Source organism: Amblyomma mixtum, chromosome 6, assembly GCF_055824585.1.
Source record: "Amblyomma mixtum isolate Tamu chromosome 6, ASM5582458v1, whole genome shotgun sequence".
NCBI classification, from domain to species: domain Eukaryota; kingdom Metazoa; phylum Arthropoda; class Arachnida; order Ixodida; family Ixodidae; genus Amblyomma; species Amblyomma mixtum.
Window position 1 is genome coordinate 138,843,644 of NC_143017.1, and position 20,031 is coordinate 138,863,674.

The 20,031-nt window shown below is 45.9% G+C and overlaps 1 protein-coding gene and 1 long non-coding RNA gene across 10 annotated transcripts in view; one reads left to right on the plus strand and one right to left on the minus strand.

The window, feature by feature from the left end:
* Positions 1-19,832, minus strand: part of LOC149340579 (SWI/SNF-related matrix-associated actin-dependent regulator of chromatin subfamily E member 1-like) — a 45,233-nt gene extending 25,401 nt beyond the window's left edge. For 2 of the 8 annotated variants that reach the window (XM_089549395.1, XM_089549399.1), the window contains exon 1: positions 19,659-19,832. In XM_089549395.1, coding sequence (XP_089405521.1) covers positions 19,659-19,740 — 82 coding nt within the window. In that variant the 5' untranslated portion in view covers positions 19,741-19,832. Of the gene's footprint in view, positions 1-76; positions 291-19,658 lie in introns of those variants that run through there. The other 6 variants (XM_089549396.1, XM_089549398.1, XM_089549401.1 and 3 more) reach the window with 4 other exon arrangements.
* On the plus strand, positions 323-15,838 carry LOC149340580 (uncharacterized). 2 transcript variants are annotated; one of them, XR_016283629.1, is made up of 4 exons: positions 323-660; positions 2,194-2,249; positions 8,566-8,847; positions 15,416-15,838. It is a non-coding gene; the product is annotated as an uncharacterized LOC149340580 (long non-coding RNA). The 2 variants fall into 2 exon arrangements; XR_016283630.1 differs by lacking the exon at positions 15,416-15,838 and adding an exon at positions 9,609-10,559.
* Positions 19,833-20,031: the final 199 nt, after the last annotated feature.

Sequence of the window (20,031 nt, forward strand, 5' to 3'; positions counted from 1 at the left end):
GAGCACTATGACAGCCTGCTCTGCCGGCTTCTGTATCGAAGAACGAAAAAAATGGAAGACATTTTGTGCTGCTTACGGGGTGTTGGCGGTGTTGCCGCAGTCATCTGTGCCTGCCGGTAGTTGGGCGGAAGGGCCATTGTAGGGAGTAACACGACTAAAAATTAAAACTGTACATATGAAACATAAGAACCAGCAGACGATTTAAAACCGCGCGATTAAGCTCGCGCACGACCGACCGTTCTCATGGCGGCCAACGCCACAGACGTGAAAATAACTAACCAACAAAACAAACGACCAACATCGGGCTTGTCAGACCTGAACATCGAGAGAACAAACTCCGCAGAACTGCGCATGCGCGCCCAGAGGGTAGGTGGAAAGGAGGACGGTTGGCGGATGTGACGCCGGAGGGCTTTTCGGTTTTCTTTTTTGCGGCATGTAACTCTCAAACCCAGACGCCTAAAATTATGCCGAGGCCGAGGATGGCGCGCGTTTCAGAGAACGGACGAACACGTGTATGCTCCAGCGCCTCGTTGCGCTATCTGCGCTTTCGTTTCTCTCTCGTGAATCGGCCTGCTGCTGTTTTGGTAGATGCGAGCTCGGTGAATTTTGCTCTCAGTTCATGGTTTAGGCAGTCCTACCTTCAACCTTTTCCAGACTGAGGTGAGTGCTGTCAAAATAATTCATTGTGCACGCGCGATGTTGTTTCGTACTTGCCCGCCAACTAGATAAAAAAAGTATTCGTCGTCGCTCTGTCATCGCCTTGTGGCTTGTTGAAAGAGCTGCTGCACGACTGCACAAGTGTGTGACGGTCTCGATTATTAATGCAGCGTCTTCTGATGTAAATTTCGCGACATCGTGCGGGTGAAGGCGCGCGAGGAGACCGCGGAGTGGCGTCGATGAGGTCGTTTTTTCGCGCTTGAAAGGACTGTTGCATGTTTGCTACTGTGCACCTATCGATAGTCGGTTGCCTCTAACGAAGGTTTGTCTTTTTCAAGATTCATCTCCTTCGCTCATGGCCTCTGTACAATTTGGCCGCAGCTGTTATTTCTGTGTGTGCCAGCGTAAACGCGCTGGACTGTGGGATTTTACTGCCTTCCTCGCAGCTGCAGCAGATGGGGTACGTGACTTGCGCTGTGATAGCGTCGGGGTTCGCGACAAGTAGGTGGCGTTTACCTGTGCGGACCAGTTGTATGTTTTCCTTCCTTTTTCACGCGGTGCTGCAATGCAGGAGATCAGCCTCTTTGTGATACTTCCGAAGAGCGAAAGAAGGGGTTGCTGGCCAGCGGGGAGCCCAAGTTTAAATATGAGCTGGCTCAGTGTGAACAAAATAACTGGCGTACCTCGGAGTGCCACGAACCTTCTGTACAGCATGAGACTGCAGCAATGCATTCATTGTGCTTATCCGCTCAGGCCCGTCACGGCCAAGTAACTCATGTGTAAGGCGACGGATGCCGCAAGGAATACGTGACTTCATTAGCCTTCAGCTAGCACTAGGTCGATGCCCATGGAAATATTTATCGTTTTACAACCGAAATAACTGCATTGGTACAGTTCTTTGAGTTTGTCTAAACACTTGGGATGCCTGTCCCTACCATAGTTTCCCAACACTTGTTCTGTGTGCTCCAATGCATTCGAGGAAGCTATGGGAAAGATTTCCGGAAAAAAATTAATGCATTTATTTTTTATTTATTTATTTATTGTTACCCTCAGGGTATAAACATTACAGAGGGGAATGTAATGCATAAGTAACAGGCAGTGCGTGCCTTTAAGCCACTGCCAAGGGCACTGAGAGGGTATTCAGACAAACCAAATATGACGCTGAGCCAGCATGGCTTTTGGAGGAGAGCTAGCGGCCACTGTGTGGACTTCACAGCAGCTGCTATAACCACTTTCCAGTGCAGTTCATCCATGCAAGCAGCATATGCAGCACTTACCGTATCAGTGAATCCACTACACTGTTTCGTTTTGTTGTAATTGTTTTGGAAATGCACATCTTCTGCATTTACAAAACAATTAATTCAAGTGTGTATCAACCAGCAGCTACCAATGCCGTTACTTTGTTTTTCTGCTGCAGCAGGAGCCCTCACTTGCTTTACTAAATTCTGGGAGTGAGTTTGTTGAATTCATCTGTGCAAACTGGCCGTGTTTGTAGCATTACTCTGATCTGCAGCGTGCGCCTTTCCTTATTTGCAGATCCTTCCACCAGCTGGATTCTACCTTGACCTCATTACCACAGTGAGCTGAGATTGGTATGGCGTAATGCATACTTTCGCTGTTTCCACCGGTTCAGAGCGTGCTCCTGGTTAAGTTTGAAAAAGTTCGAATTTTTGAAAGCATGCCCGCAATGTATTTACTTTTATTGTGGAGTGTGTATTTTGGCACCTCTGCATTTTACGGTACGCTGTTGTTTGAAAAGTTATTCTGAGCACTTTCGGCTACATGATTTGCAGAGAGAGAAGTTGGGGAAACACCAATGTGCATGTGCAGTTCCTTGCCAGGTTCACAATGAATGGAAGATTTAGGCCTGCGCAAATCTGCACTGGATTCATAAGCATACAGTGTGCCATATAAACAAGCTAGATTCGGACTCCTGTCAAAGCGGGGGTTTTGAAGATGGGCTCCTTTGAGTACTTTTTTGGTTCCCGAGATCAGTCTCCTTTCTCTGCCCTCTTCCCTTTGCCCACTTTATTTTGGGACTGATTAATAGTATGGCTACTGACAGCAGGATATTTCACTGTTCATCCAGTTGTTACAAATAGCATTTGGGTATTTTTGTCCATGTTAGGTAGGAAGGTGTGAAGTCGGGACACAGGGTTCCGCAGCAACTTGAGGACCCTTGTTCCACAGGCATGACCCTTGTTCAGTATGAGCACTTTTACAACTGATGGGTGCCTACAGAAGTGACAATCTTTTTTTTCTTTTCCTGCGGCCCTGCTCGCGTTTATGACCTGTGTTATCGAGTCAAACACTGGTCCGAATAAGAAAGAAATGTTAATGCGGTATGTGGCTGGGCTAAGTAACATGAGATCCTCTATTTATAATGTTCTCATCAAACAAGGGAAAGCGATAGAAAAACAAAAAATCTTGTTTGAGCAAATTTCCGGGCCAAAGTCTCACTAATGGCACATAACACATTGAAAACTTGTAAACAATTAAAAAGAAAATGTTGTATGTCGGCAGAAAAAGCGCATTTGATCTTACCTGAAGTGTAACAGCATGAAGTGACATTCGTTGCGACGTACTGTACAATGACAACGGCGATTGCCTACCGTTGCCTCTGGTACACCCGTGTGAAGCGAAACTTGGCAGCAGAGCGGCGCGTTCAGCAGTGTTGCTTGGTTGTGGCTGCTTCAGTGACCTTGTGTTATCAGACACCTGCACTAGTACACTGCACAGTGGTGCCTAATTACATTTCTGAGGTGCTATGAAATGTAATAAGTGAGAGGTGCAGCCTATACTCCCTTCAATTTTCCACAACTCCTACCAAACTTTCAGTGAATTGTGTATGCATGTTGGCAGCTTGTTCGCTTAAACCATGCTGAAAACACACTCTTCTTGCAAAATACGTATCATTGCTGGGCTTGCCGAAGTGAATTGTGGATGCAGCTACAGAGAACAGTGAACTGTTGTCTTTATTAACTGCTGGAATCCATGCCTTTTGATCCAAAGGGGTTCGGGAATGGCGAATGACCCGACAAACAACGCAAGTTCAACAAAAAAGGTGCCTTTATTATGGCAACGTAAAACAAAGCACAACATAAACGCCCGCGCCTGCGCGAGTTCGAAAAATGAAGCGCCTAGGCTAGGCAATGGTAACCCGTTTGAATAGGCATAAAGAAATTGGGCATAAGCGCCCGAGCACACACTTATGTATGACGCAATCGGACAAGCACTCCCGCTGTCAGTAGTACTCTCCCCGCGAAAGAGCCCCTGACCTTCCCAGGCTATGGCCGCCTCTGTGCCCGTTCCGCATCTCTGCCTTTCTCGTGCCGCTTGATGCAACGCGGCTATTTTTAGTGCACTCTATACGTAAGAAGGCGAATGCGTCATCGTGCATCCGACAGGGGCACGCTCCCTACTGCTGGAGCCCATGACTGGCGCACATGCGTGTGCTAGCACAAGCAGATGTGATAAAAACTAGTCACATTTGTACCCGCAACACCTTTTTCTGTTGGCTACTTTGACGAGCCATTTTTTTCGGGTAATGGGCGATAGATAGATACAGAGAGGGCGGAAAGGCACGGATGTTAACCCACATCCTACAAGTTCTACAAGCGTTTTCGGGCCTTTTGCAGGGAGAGTTTGTTGATCATATGTTCAACTTTGACCCGCCTCAGAATCTCCGTCTCCACGCTTAGCAGCGACAAATCGCTCAGGCGGCTGTCAGTCATCGTTGATCAAAGCCTGTTCTTGATGAGTTCTAGCTTGCTGAATGATCGTTCGCCTGTGCAGTTCGTAACCATCAAGCACAAAAAAAGTCTAATAGCGACGTGAACATCCGGAAAGGAACCTTCAAGCTTTTCTCGAATTAGAAGTTTCAGCATGTCTGTCGCAGAAGAACAGCCTTCGTTGCTCGCAAATTAAATAAACTGCTCACGCTCATCGGGAAATGTGCCGGCCAGATCAGAAGAATACTTTGTGACGAGGCCCATTGCCTTAGGCCGCCGCTGTGCTGGGGAAAAGCTCTTTCAATCCACAATAACAGCAAATTGCGAGCAGACTTCGGTGTAAGCATTCAAGCGAGCTGTGAGCGCATGCAGGAGGTTGTCGATCATGAAGAAAGTCTCACAGCGAAATTTAGCTGAAGGATCTTGCGTCTCTGGTGTGCTTGTACATTCAGCGCTGTCGTGTCGTGTCGACTGTTTTGGTTTTCTCTGGGTGCTTGCCTTGTATGAAGCATTGTTTGATGCTTCCTTCACACAATGATTTCATCAGGCTGACAGCAGCATTCAATGAGAGCGTTGGGCTTTGAAGTGCCTTGCTGGTGGCATCGAAATGTTGCAAAACTCTATCCCAGAACTCGGCCATCAGTGCAGTTTCCAACGTTGTCGTTGCCTTCAGCAAGCACTTTGCCTCGTGCTTCGTTCCTCCTCTCTCATCTTGACCTTCGGATAGTTGCATCAAGGGGGCTATGATTTGTTTAGAGCCAGCCACGAGAGCCCTCGTTGCATCTGCTAGAGCTGACCACCGCGTGTCTGAGACTTGCTTTGGGATTACCGCTGTTGCGTTTTGTTTCAGGTGGGTCTTGAGCACAGCCCAGCGATGAGTAGATGCAGCAAAGAAAACATATACACGCTGTACAAACCGGAAAAAACTAATGGCTTGCACACAAGGATCTACAGCATGTGCCCCGACCAGGTTTAGTGAGTGGGCAGCGCAAGGGATAAAATTAGCTTGAGGGTTGATTTTTTTCAATTGCGCCTGCATGCCGGAGTACTTGCCAGCCATGTTGCTTGCATTGTCACCAGTTGAAGAGGTGAGATAGGTATTCCTCACCTTCATTAAAATAGACCTGGCCGGTATCACCACAGACCTAGCAGAGCCTGTTGAAGTCACTGAGCCATCTGTGTAGACATGTATGCGGTGTTTATGGTTAAAATGCAGATGATGCAGTGTCATTTGTTTGAGAGCAGGCAATGATACACCAGATTTCTTAGTAATTCCCAGAGGTCTACCCAAGGTTCATGGAGACTCCATATGGGTGAGCATGGTCTTGAAGCATGAGTGAACTGCGAAGGAAGATAGGCACGATGAGCTTGAATTACTTTTGCCAATGCAGTATGTGGTCTGAGCATTGGAAGAGCTTCAAGATGACTCGAAACTCGTGTGACGTGCCGAATGTGTGTTCTCATGGTTTCAACAGCAATGCATGAAGTAACGGGATGCCCCCCAGCGACAAGAATTGTGCCTGCTGTTGAGGCACATTTAGGTAGTCCAAGGCAGATTTGTAGAGCTCGCACTTGAACACTATGAAGTGTCTGAATGTTTGTTTTTCTAATATTGCTTAAAATGGGAAAGGTATGCCGCATATATCCCAGGGACAGCGAACGGTATAGTAGAAGCATCGAGTGCACAGATGTGCCCCAGGGCTTTCCCCCGAGGAGGGAGAGAATATGAACAATCGCTGTCAGTCTCTTTCGCATGAGGTAGAGATGGGGACTCCACGAGAGGTTCCTATCGATAATAGTGCCAACAAAGCGGTGACTTCTCTCATAGGGAATGGCGTTGCCATTAATATATATGGGGTAACTTGTCATTTTTTTTTTTCGTGTGAATGCCACGAGGGAACAGTTCTCTGTCAAAATATTTAGGCCCTGTTGACGAAGGTATAACGTCAGTATCGTTGCCGCCTTTTGCAGTCTTGCATGAGCTTAGGGACGGGTCACGCTTGATGCCCAAATACAGATATTATCGGCATATATAGAGATCTGAACAGATTGTGGCAATGAGCCAACCAGGCTGATGAGAGCAAGGTTGAAAAGTATTGGGCTCAGCACTCCACCATGTGGGACTCCGCGTGAATTTAGATGCAAAGAGATTGTTCCGTCTTGAGTCTGAACAAAACACGACCTCTCGACCAAATAACTGCGTATCCAGCTGAACATGAGGCCTCAAATCTCAGCAGTTTCTAATGCATCCAAAATGGCCTGTGTTACGTTGTTGTAGGCGCCCTTTATGTCCAAGAACAGCGCCACGGTCAATCTTTTAAAATTTTTTTGGTGCTGGACGAATGTTACAAGGTCAGCCACATTGTCGATGTAAGAGCGGCCACGTCGAAACCCAGACATAAATCCAGGGTAGATTTGGTATCGCTCCAGGTACCATTCCGCATGTGTTAACAACATTCTTTCCATGATTCTCCCGACACTGCTGGAGTGTGCAATTGGGCGGTATGCTGAAATGTCGAGTGGTGATTTTCCCGGTTTAAGGAGTGGAACAAGATGACTGGGCGATGGGCGAAGTTTCCTACAAACCTAGAACCTGAGTGACAGTGGTTCAGCGGCCCTCAGCTCATCGCTGCAAATCATCACCTCATGCAGTTAGTGCTTTACGATAGAGTTGATGAACTTGAGAATAGGACTCCAAGAAAGAACTTGGTTGCGCATAGTTACACGTTGGCTTCTCAGTTAAAAGCAGAAAAAGTTTATAACAGTAAGCCAAATAGATTTTTCAAATTATACTTTAATTGACAAAGGTCACATCAGAATATTGACATGGATGCCACAGGTAGGCATCCATTGGGTATCCTTTACACGGAATCCCGAGAGAGAGGGAAATGCAAAAGCCACGGGTGTGTTGAGACGACGGGAATGTTGGACTGAACAGCACCATTGCACATCTTGACACAGTGCATCACGACCTCAAACACACAGGTAGCCAGTGCCAGAGATGTACATTATGTGTTACAGGTAATTGATTACCTGTAATTTTGTAATTAGAAGTAATTACAGTGGCCGCAACTGGCGAAGGTTAGGATCAATTGGAGAGACATGGGAGAGGCCTTTGCCCTGCAGTGGGTGTAGTCAGGCTGATGACGATGAACCTTTAGTATGCAAGACACGCAATTTGGCAATGGTTTTGTTAGAAATGGCATAGCATTTTATGGGTAAAGTTTCGTTCAGCGGTTACAGTTGTTTGTAGTACTCCCAATGTTGGAAACAATGAATGGTGAGTGCAGTAGCAATTGCACACTGACAAAACTAAGGAATCAGAAACTGAGCTTGGCAATCAGTGTTAACCTGCCTCTCTGCATTTGAAAGCCAGCACTCTCACGTATGTCTTGCTGATGAGTTTTAGCACACTGACAGACTGACACTGACTGACTGTGACTGACAGATGCAAAACACAGTGGCACTTTAACTGTGACCATTTAACCACATACAGGGTGATTTTTTTTTACCTTTACAGATTTTTTTTTCTTCAAAAAACTGCGATTTTTGGTGCAGTCTGTTGAGCTACATTAGTACTGTAAGGCGGATATTAGGTACCTCATATGGATCAAGAATTAGACGATTAGTTAACCTAGATGAACTATTTAAGTTTTCATTTTAGGGGGCAAAGTTCTACTGCGAAATTGCTGGCCTTCAACATCGAAGGTGAGTCCTGTTTTTAGATTTTCTTAATGTGCGATATCATTCGAATTATCATCAAAAACGTGCATTTGAAAGCTTGTTGAGCTGATTTTCACACACTAATTATAGAATGCAGTCACTGCACCTGGCATCGCCGAAATCAACTTCTTCTACATCATCAAATGCTCCAATTGCACCTGCTGTTTCTGACACGTAAGAAGTGTGGGAGAAGGCTTGTTATAAATATCCAATGCAAGAATGCAAACTCGGCTAGCTTTCAAATGCATACTTTTGGTGGTCGATATTTTGAACCACACTGGTAATTAATAAAATTTTTAAAAAATGCACCTTACCTTCAATGCTGACTGCCATCAATTTTGCAATATAACCTTGCCTTTTGCTATAAAAAATTAGTTGATTTTAATTAATTCATCATTAGTCTGTGGAGATGAATCACAAGTCATTGTTGGGTCTCCACAAATTTATTTGGCAGGACCCGCTCAGCCAGGCAGAAACGGGACAGCGTGCCGCCGGCATCCAGTTGAGCAGCCCTGAAATCCAGTCTGCGTGTGCTTGGCAGGCGTGCTGGGGCTGTCGCCATCTTCTGCGGCCGGACCAAGATGGCACGCTATAGGGCCCCCCCTCTAGCGATGAAGCCATGAGCAAAGTGTGAATGGCAAAAAGCGGATACTCTTGGCGCAAATCGTACGCGACGAGGACTGGCACGGTCGGGTGAGGATGCAGCTGCACAGTTAGCGATGACGTCGGTGTCAAGGTGAGCAGGTTCAAGGCGGTCAACTGAGATTGTGTCCTCTCGGCCGTTGATGAGCTGAAGAAAATGCTTAGAAGCACACCGGAGCACTTGAACGGACCATCGTATGGTGGCCGCAAGGGTGGGCGTACAGCGTCATGGCGAACAAAGATGTGAGTGCACTGCTGAAGGTCTGGGAGGGACATGGACACGACGGAATAGTGGCACTGATGTGGTAGAACGACAGTGCTCATAGCGCTGTGTAGATGGTATGTGTAATCTCAGATGTCAGCAGGCATGGGTGGCGAGGTCTAGAAGAATTCTCTAGGAACACTGAGAGTAGTGCCAAACGTTAGCTCTGCTGCACAGGTAGAAGAGTCACTGCGAAGTGCGGTGCGGGAACCAAGCAGGAGTAGGGGTAGGCACTTGATCCATGACAAAGGAAAAGCGGATGCCATAACTGAAGCCTTCAACTTCCGGTGAAAATGCTCAATGACACCATTCGAAATTAGGTGGTAAGAGGTCGTGTTGATGTGACTGACGCCGGGGAGCCGAGTTAGGTTGGCAAGTAATGTGGAGTTGCACTGACAGCCACGATCAGTTGTAATGGTGGAAGGGACACTGTAGCTGCTTACCCAGAGTGTGATAAGTGCTGTTCTGATCGACTCCGCGGTTATGTCCAGAAGGGGCATCGCTTCAGGCCATCTCGTGAACCTGTCAGTGCAGGTTAACAGGTAGTGGTGGTTGCCGCAGGGAGGAAGGGGACCGACAATATCACCGTGCAGGTGGCTGAAGCGGGGAGGCGGGAAGGTGCCAAGTGGAGTCGCAGTGTGTCAATGCGCTTTGCTTTGCTGACAGCTGAGCCATGTGCGCGAGCACCAGTGAACGTCGATGTTGATGCAAGGCCAGACATAACGAGCCGTGACAAGGCGCTGTGTTGCGCGGATGCCAGGATGGGCCAAAGAATGGGGGCATCAAAGACAGTTTGTCGGTATGGTGGAGGCACGTAGGGTCGAGGGCGACCTATCGATGTATCACGTCCGGGTCACCAAATTTGTGGAGATGAATCGCAGACACAAGTCGTTGTCGGGTCTCCAAATATATCTGGCAGGACCCACTCATCCAGGCGGGAACGGGACAGCGCCTCCGGCATACAGTTGAGCAGCCACGAAATCTAGTCTGCGCGTGCTTGGCAGGTGTGCTGGGACTGTCGTCGTCTTCTGTGGCCGAACCGCGATGGCATGCTATAAATTCATATGAGGCACATAATGTCTGCCTTGCTGTACAATCCAACTCAACAGGCCACATTGATGTATCTCTCATGCTTTTCAAAATAAAATTGTGCAAAAGTTAAAAAAAAATCAACTGTATATCACATTTTACTGAGATGTCGTCACATGGTTTTGCACTGTTTTTGGTCTTTGAGGAAAGGAAATGTCTCGTATCCTGGTGGGCACCCGAACAGCACTGCAAGGGAAGGGATCAAGGTGAGAGTGGAAGAAGAAAGAGAGGAAGAGGTGCCGTAGTGGAGGGCTCCGGAATAAATTCGATCACCTAGGAATCTTTAACGTGCACTGACATCGCACATGGGCGTCTGCGTTTCACCTCCATCAAAGTGCGACTGCCACGGCCGGGTTTGAACCCGGGAACCCCGGCTCAGTAGCCGAGCGCCAAACCACTGAGCCAGATACACCAATAATAGCACAGTTTTGCTCTACGGAATGTTGCTTCAGCTTGATTTATGCAATTTTCAGTGGTAAATAAAAATTATTCCGATTCCACGTGTATTATAATGCTTGGATCTGCCAATATGAGGCAAGGTCATTTTGTTTCCTACTCAACCTAGTAGGGTGTTTTGTTCAGTTAGTCCTTTTAAGTCCGTAGGCAGTCATTGTCCATGCATGCAGCTTATCTCATTAAGTGTTGATGACAGACAACTGATTGTGGGTCCCAATAATGACAGGTTAGGCAAGCCATTGGGCAGATCTGAAGCAGCGTCTGTGTCCCTACCTCAGAAGCACTAGTTGCACAAGCTTTACATGGGTGCCACTTTCGGTGCTGTGTGCGTGCCACTGTCCAGTTTCAAACAAGGAACTGCTGACAACTGTTCAAGGTTTAGGGACACCAAAATTTTCATAGTGTATTTTTGCATTTCAATGATGTGTAAGACATTAGCAAACATAAATCACCATGCGAAATTCACCTGCGCTCAGTAGTGAACTTATATACAGGTGTCAGGCTTTTCGGTTTTTATTTTCTAAAATTTGGCTGACTTTTTTTGGCGCTTATTTCGGAATGAATTTTTTTCGGCAACATAATATGATACTCTTGTGTGGTAAAAAGTCGCCTAGAATTTCTTTTAACCTTTTTTCAGCCAGAGATTTGATTTACTAGTAATCAACACAAAAATGGCACAAAAAATTTACAGCTATACTTATAGGAAGAAATGCCATCACCTATAAAAAAGAAATGGAAAGAACTGTAAGTCAAAAATACAAGTGCAATTTGACTTGCAAAAGCTAGGTTGTCATGCTGATGTTGGGTTTCTGCACTGAATGGAGAGAGAGGTTGGGTCTCACGTGGTCTGCATGTTGACAGCGACGGAACTGCTGCTTAACCATCGAGGTAGCCGGAATATCATACTTTTTCATGGCGCTTGTGTATGGCTTCGCATGAGTGTCCATACATACAGTGGAGGAGCCCACTCAACTAAGCAACTGCACTAAGTGGGTGATGGCAGGTAACAACATGCAGCAGTTTATTTACAACCTGTCTACAAATCAACCAAGGCGGTTGCTATCATGCAAATTTAACAATCAGGAATGTTGGGCCAGAGCTCCCTTCTCACACAACTCCATCAGCCTGACCAACCTAACAAGAGCAGAGCGCAGTGGCTCCTCTCTTTTGGACTGGCGTCAGCACCCTGTCTTGGCCCTGCCTGCTCTCTCCGTCACTCCACCAAAAGCAGGCTCGAGTCTCCCCTTTTGGCGCCAGAAAGCCACCTTACCTGTAGCACGCTGATGCCCACGAGCACCTTGTGCATTCCACGAAGCCATTTAAGTACAGTTACAGCACAGACCACACACTCAAAACGATAGCAGCAACTGAATGGGAGCCACCATGCAGCCAGGTCTGAGCGCACGACTCTGCCCGCGCTCACTTCTTCACTGTTAGTCTCTGGAACATGTGGTCCTCATCACGCGGTGTGGTGCTGAAGTGCCACATTTCATGTCCCTTTCCAAACCTGAGGAGTCTGTGTGTTGACTGTGCCTTGTAGGAAGGAAGACCTTCCAAGGCCTTGACTTTTCGTAGACCGCTGTTCCTGCAGTTTACAGCGTTTGTTTTCAAACAAGCCCACTCATATGGCACAAGGTAGGAGAAGGGAGAGAGGGCCTACCTAGACGCTTACCTAGACGAAAATTCTCCGTGCAGACAACTGTAGTTTTTCGCCGATTCCAGACAATTCAAGCAAGTTCTGATGTTTAAACCAATTATTGAAAAATGCAGACTATCATAAGCTACGTTATGGCCAGTGCTCAAGTTCAAACAGGTAAGTAGTTTGCGCAGGAGAATTTTTTTTACAACCCCGACTGATAAATATGGAGCACCCTGTATATCAAGGCATACCACTTCTGTAAACAGCAGCTTGCATGCACAGTCTCCTATCAGCCGTGAATGTAGGTTGCAATGCAAGCTGGGCTAGTTGGAGGCAGCACATAAAACTGTGCACAGTGTGAGAAATTAGACAGCAATAGAACAAACACATATGCGTGCCAGCACTGTCTTGTAGCTGTGACAAAATAATATCTGAAGCCTGAACTTGTGAGGCAGAGCTGGTATGTGTATGTGCTCTTTCTATTGCCATTTGGTTTCTCATGCTGCACGCAGTATGTCATAATTGGAGCAATCGATGCATTGCTGTAGTCCTCGCAGAACATTTTCAGAAAACAACATCCTCCTTGACAGAAGGAACACAACTTGCCTGGATGCTGGCAGTGCAGCACAAGGGCTTGAAGAAGCTGATCTGGACCTGCAAGCACACAAAAGAGCCATGACAGCTGCCCTGGCAGTAGAAGTGCAACTTTCCCCTTGTGATTACCCATGCTTCCCGACAACTTGAATAAGTTTTTGTTTAGCACAGTGAAATGCGTAGTGGATGAAGCAATTGCACTGACCGCCACAATTAAAGTATGCAGGTTTTTATGCAGTTGATAAAAAATTATAGCAACCGAAACAGAAGGAATTGCAGATTTAGACCATGACCTAGAATAAGAAAAATTGGAAGGGACACTTAATCTTGGCCCTAAGGGTATGACACGATAGCGTTGTTGGTCTCCTGGGACTCCTCATGCCCCTCCTGGAGCAGTGGTGCAGCAGTTAAACGATGCACCACTGCCCTCCGATGACAGGTACTCCCAGTGGTGAGCCCCAGGTTGCTCTTCCCGAGCGACCAATCATTAATTTAACTGCCACCTGCCAAAGTAGGCAGCTTGCTCACTATCTGGTGGGCAGGTTGTGATGACGCCTCAAGGTCACGTGACCAAGATGGCCCACCTGCCTCCTAGGTTGCTCTATGGGCACCACCTGCCCGAGCCATGCACGTGGTTTTTCGCACACAATGCCGACGCTGACACCGGATTTTCTGGTGACCACGGCAGGTGGCAGTTAAATTAATGATTGGTCGCTCGGGAGGAGCAACGTTTGTCGCTCAAGTCCCACCGGTGACAGCATCTGCCATAGAAGAGCAGTGGGGCACCTCTAAACCACTGCACCACTACGCCAGGAGTGGTATGAGGACTCCCAGGGACCTCTGAATGTTAAGTGGAGAATGATGTTCTGCATTTATGGGAAAGAACCCACTTCGTTCAACTCATCGCGTCATACCCTTAAGGTGGAGCTTTCAATTTCTACCTTACTCCTCCAGCAGCAAGTGCCCATTTCCCATTGTTGAACATGACGGCCAAGTAAATGAATGAATAAATTTAATTTTGGCATGACTGGCACATTCATATAAGGGGGGAAGGGGAGTGCTAACAGCCAAATAAAGTTTGATTTTCATATATAGCTGTTATGAAAGAAATGTTTATACAGGTTACTGGAATGTTCACTGTATTTTACTGTATCATGCATGTATTCATCACTTTCTTAAATATACTGTAATACACATTAAGGACTAACTTAATATATGCACCCAGATGAGATTTCTGACATTCAGTTTTAGGACATTATTAATGTAAAGCACAGCGGGGCTCAGCTAGTTGCTTTATATCCAGTCATATAGCATTTCATCTGAGTAACCTCAACCAATCACATCCCTGCAGTACTAGTTGATTTACTGACCCCTGTTCATGAATGTAATTTGCAGAACTCACACAGACTATGCGCAAACTTTCTGAATGCAGTTGATCACTCCTTGCATCTACATCTTTATCCCTTTTTATCCCGAATTTTTGTGGTGAGCACAAACATTTGTGGTGGTTTTATCTCGTTAAGAAGCTATTAAAAAGCTGGTAAACAAATTACGAGGGCAGTAAGTACAGCGGTTTTCAAGGGAGAACCATGTCCAGTGTACTGAACACTGGGATTTATTTGTTGCCCTAGGAGTAGCACATTTTCATCTGCACTTTAAGAATTGCAGCTACTTTCTTCACTATGAAGCACAGACTGTGGTTGGAATTTTTCCGCTTTGCCGCCTGAGTACGAATTGACATCAAGGTTCGAGTAGTCTCCAAACAAAATTTCCTGAATTTCCTCATTAGTGAGAGTTTTTCCTACAAATAAAACAACCAAATGGTGCTCAGAAGCATATTACTTGCACGACAAATCCACATCAGGGTATTTCTTGAACGATAGTGGGAGTTATGTAATTTTGGCACCAAACAATATTGAAAATCAAATGTAACCTGCTTGCGCAGGGATTAGAACAATACGAACAATTAAATCCTAGTGACCAGTAGATTGGAGATAAAAATATTATCACATTGCGAAAAAACTACTCACAACTAGGGCAAACTTTTAACCACATTGTTTCAAATGAAATTTGATTCACTTGCGAGAATTTATATATTTGAATTGGATGAAGAGGAAACTTTAAAAGAAATTGTTTGCTTGAGCACGTCGCGGTATGCTCGTGGAAGCTGCCCTCCTAAAAAGATGCGGCCAAGAGAGGAACTATCATGATGGAGATATTGCTCGTCTCTTCCAGAAGCCATCAAAATGGTTTTGGTTTTGATTTAGCTTTGTTTGATTTTTTTTCATTGCTTTTTTTCTGATGTCCAGTGTAGTGGTCGCTAGGTTGGAAAAGGTTATAAAGCTGCCTATTTCAATTTAAGTTTTACTGCTCAAATATATTTTTGAGCAGTAAAATATAAGAGTATAAACCAAAAGTAAATAAAATTCAATAATAATTTTAGTAAAACATGGAATAAATAAACAAATAACTGAACAAACTCCAAGTCCTGCCCCCCAACCCCCCCCCACCCCCAAAAAAAGTTCCGCAGTCCCTGCCCTCTAATGACATTGCTCTTTTGCAGCTGAGCTACTCCTCACCAAAGTATATGTCTGTGAACCCAGATACCTTCTTCTGTCCCAGAGTTCCCCATGAGTGGTGACTATGGACTTCAGACTGCCCTGTTCCTGCTCATGACTTACGCCTGCACCGACCTGCCCACTAGGACTGCTGCTGAGAGAAGCTCAAGATTCTGGCTTACTTCCACGACTGCCACTGATCAGCACTGGCAACTGATCTCTCCAATAGTGTGCTGCCTTCGTTGCCGCCACCACTGCCTAGAACTACTCTAACTGTGCTTACGGTGCACTTGCAAATGCCATACAGAGCTGGGTGTATCGACGGTACTGTTGTCTGCATTGATGGTGGCCCGGCTAACAAAGCTGCTGCTGTCATTCTATATTCAGAGCTTGATTTAATAAGGTTGCACTCCAAAGAGTGGAAATCAAATGCATTTTGAAACAAAGGGGACAGGTGTGTTACTTTATCCCACACAAGTACATGCACCATGTCATGGTGCATGTACTGCGAAATTGAGAATTGTGGTTTACAACTGTAAGTTCACATCTCAATTCCAAACTATATACTCACCTATGCACAAAAACTTCAGTTCCTCAAAGACCTACATGTACACAGGAGTATAACGAAGAGACGGAGGGGTATTAATAAACTGAGCATGTCACCACTCTGTTTGGGAGGGCGCACTTTCATGGAGATTAATCTTTCTCACTAACAGAGCAGAAATATACAACAGAAAGTACAAAAACATGAAGCAGTTAACCAGCTCTAGAGATTTAAAGAATGGTACAACAGCCTAAGAGAGCTAAATAAGGCCCTGGAGTTTTGGAAGAAGAATCATCAATATAAATCGTGCAGTAATAATACAATAATAAAATATTAGATATTACAGTAAATTTAGTCCTCACTTGAAGAAACAGAAGTTTCAATTCTTTGTGTTCGCACATTACCTACAGAAAAACTGTTCAGGTGAGAAAACGCATGAAGGAAAACAGCAAAAATGCTGCCAATGAAGTGGGCTTTCCTTTCCTCTCTGTAGCACTTCCACAAGAGTATTTCACAGGGTGCCTAAAATACTACAGACACCAAATTTTTGCTTCATGTTTTCTTTCAAATGATGCATTAGACATTAATATACATGTACCACCGTGCGATATTCGCCTATGACCGGTAAATAATTTAGAATTGTATTTCTTCCCGACGTTGTTTCGGTTTCATCAACTGAACGATGGCTGTGATGTGTAGTTGGTATCTAGGTCACGTGAGACACGATAAAAACAGCAATACAACTGCTGACACGTCATTTGTTGCCAATCCATTTCTAGAAGCAGGCTGGTTTAAGTGTTGTAGTAAATCAAACCTACGTAAAAGCATGTATAGTGAAGTTTCTTCCTGCTGACGCAACCTAAAGGCCAACTACATGTCACCGCCATTGTTCGGTTGATAAAACTGAAACGAGAACAACATGAAATAAGAAATTCAGTAATAAATTATTTAGCAGTTGCAGGCAAAAGCAAGTGATGATCCATAAGTTCAATGTCCAAAGCACCATTTGCAAGAAGAAAACATGCAACTAAAAATAGGTGTCTGCAGTCCATTAAGAGTTTCAACTTTGAACCACTTGGGCACCTGACTCAAAGGCAACCAGATGAAGGGTTGTCTTGAATTCTAGTATACCCAAGCAACTGCAATACACGGCGACAGATCTGGGGGCATGTTGCCTCATACAAGTTGCAACAGAAGCTGTGGCATATTACATGCCAAGTTACCTTCAACAAAGCTATGTTTTGAACACCACCGCACATGAAGGTTTATGGTTTATGAGGGTTTAACGTCCTAAAGCAACTCAGGCTGTGAGGGACGCCACAGTGAAGGGCTCCGGAAATTTCGAACACCTGGGGTTCTTTAACGTGCACTGACATCGCACAGTGCTTCCACACAAGACTTTTTTTTAGGAATTTTAGGCATTAGGAAACCCGCATCCTTCAGATCAGTAGCAGAGCAAAATAATCACTGAGCCACCACAGCAGCTTCACATAAAGGCTGCTCCCACAGAACAATAGCTGTTATACATGTACAAGAGGCTGTGTATAGCTTGTTCTATACGGCACACTGTCTGCTTATGAATCTAGTACAGACTTGTACAGATCTAAATCTGCTGCTTTCATTCCGTAGGCAAATTACATAGGTGCATTGGTGTTTCCCCAACTTCTCTCTCTGCAAATCATGTAGCCGAAAGTGCTCAGAATAACTTTTCAAACAACAGCGTACCGTAAAATGCAGAGGTGCCAAAATACACACCCCACAATAAAAGTAAATACATTGCGGGCATGCTTTCAAAAATTCGAACTTTTTAAAACTTAACCACGAGCACGCTCTGAACCTGTGGAAACAGCGAAAGTATGCATTACGCCATACCAATCTCAGCTCACTGTGGTAATGAGGTCAAGGTAGAATCCAGCTGGTGGAAGGATCTGCAAATAAGGAAAGGCGCACGCTGCAGATCAGAGTAATGCTACAAACACGGCCAGTTTGCACAGATGAATTCAACAAACTCACTCCCAGAATTGAGTAAAGCAAGTGAGGGCTCCTGCTGCAGCAGAAAAACACTTTAATGTAACGACATTGGTAGCTGCTGGTTGATACACACACGAATTAATTGTTTCGTAAATGCACTAGATCCATCGCCTTACACATGAGTTACTTGGCAGTGACGGGCCTGAGCGGATAAGCACAATGAATGCATTGCTGCAGTCTCATGCTGTACAGAAGGTTCGTGGCACTCCGAGGTACGCCAGTTTTTTTTCACACTGAGCCAGCTCATATTTAAGCTTAGGCTCCTCGCTGGCCAGCAACCCCTTCTTTCGCTCTTCGGAAGTATCACAAAGAGGCTGATCTCCTGCATTGCAGCACCGCGTGAAAAAGGAAGGAAAACATACAACTGGTCCGCACAGGTAAACGCCACCTACTTGTCGCGAACCCCGACGCTATCACAGCGCAAGTCACGTACCCCATCTGCTGAAGCTGCGAGGAAGGCTGTAAAATCCCACAGTCCAGTGCGTTTACGCTGGCACACACAGAAATAACAGCTGCGGCCAAATTGTACAGAGGCCTTGAGCAAAGGAGATGAATCTTGAAAAAGACAAACCTTCGTTAGAGGCAACCGACTATCGATAGGTGCACAGTAGCAAACATGCAACAGTCCTTTCAAGCGCGAAAAAACGACCTCATCGACGCCACTCCGCGGTCTCCTCGCGCGCCTTCACCCGCACGATGTCGCGAAATTTACATCAGAAGACGCCGCATTAATAATCGAGACCGTCACACACTTGCGCAGTCGTGCAGCAGCTCTTTCAACAAGCCACAAGGCGATGACAGAGCGACGACGAACACTTTTTATCTAGTTGGCGGGTAAGTACGAAACAACATCGCGCGTGCACAATGAATTATTTTGACAGCACTCACCTCAGTCTGGAAAAGGTTGAAGGTAGGACTGCCTAAACCATGAACTGAGAGCAAAATTCACCGAGCTCGCATCTACCAAAACAGCAGCAGGCCGATTCACGAGAGAGAAACGAAAGCGCAGATAGCGCAACGAGGCGCTGGAGCATACACGAGTTCGTCCGTTCTCTGAAACGCGCGCCATCCTCGGCCTCGGCATAATTTTAGGCGTCTGGGTTTGAGAGTTACATGCCGCAAAAAAGAAAACCGAAAAGCCCTCCGGCGTCACATCCGCCAACCGTCCTCCTTTCCACCTACCCTCTGGGCGCGCATGCGCAGTTCTGCGGAGTTTGCTCTCTCGATGTTCAGGTGCTTGTCAGCGCCGACCACGCATGCGCAGTTTGCCTGCAATGCCGCTGCAGCTACTACGGCTACATGGCTACGACGAGTGCTGCGCGCTACATTTTTAAATATATATTTATAAACGTTGCGCTAAGCTGTTTGTTACATTGGCTGCGTGCTCGACTGGCTGTAGCCATGCTAAGCGCGGCGTTTAGCGGCAGTATGCAAACAAAATAAACATATGCGGGGCTCCAAGGAATTCGCCGTTTCTGTTTCTAAGGGCGCCATGCATGTGCAACAAGAGGACAAGAATCCAGCATTAATCAATGCTTAATGCTGGATAAGATTGCAGTAAGACTGCTGCAATCTCCTGGCTATCCCAGGCGAAAATGCAAGTTGGTTCCCAGCTGAGTTGCCAACTGGGAACCAACTGGAATCAACTGGTAACTGTGCCTTAAACCACTTGACCAGTTAGGTTTGCTCCGCGATTCAGTGTAAAATATGCAATGAACCCGCTCTAACTTACTGTTCTCAGGTATTTGATGAAAAGGCGCATAATGAACTTTTAACACGTTCATGGCGTAATGGGTCACGGGTGGGTACGTCATTTATTCATGCTGTGTGGCCACGAATACTGGGTCACACGATGAGCGGTCGGGCAGATTTTGTTTTGGGATCTAAAAAGGAGAACCTCTTAATAAAATCTGTCCTACGGCCTCATAATGCGACCCAGTGCTTCTGCCAGCACAGCATGGATAAATGACGCGACCTACTGGTAACCCGTGAACGCGTTGAAGAGCCAATAGCTTGCAAATTTATGCGAAAGAGCCCATACACTGAAACACCTTCAAAAACTGTCTTATTAGATAGCTCTCAGTGGTAACTAGATCATGCAACCT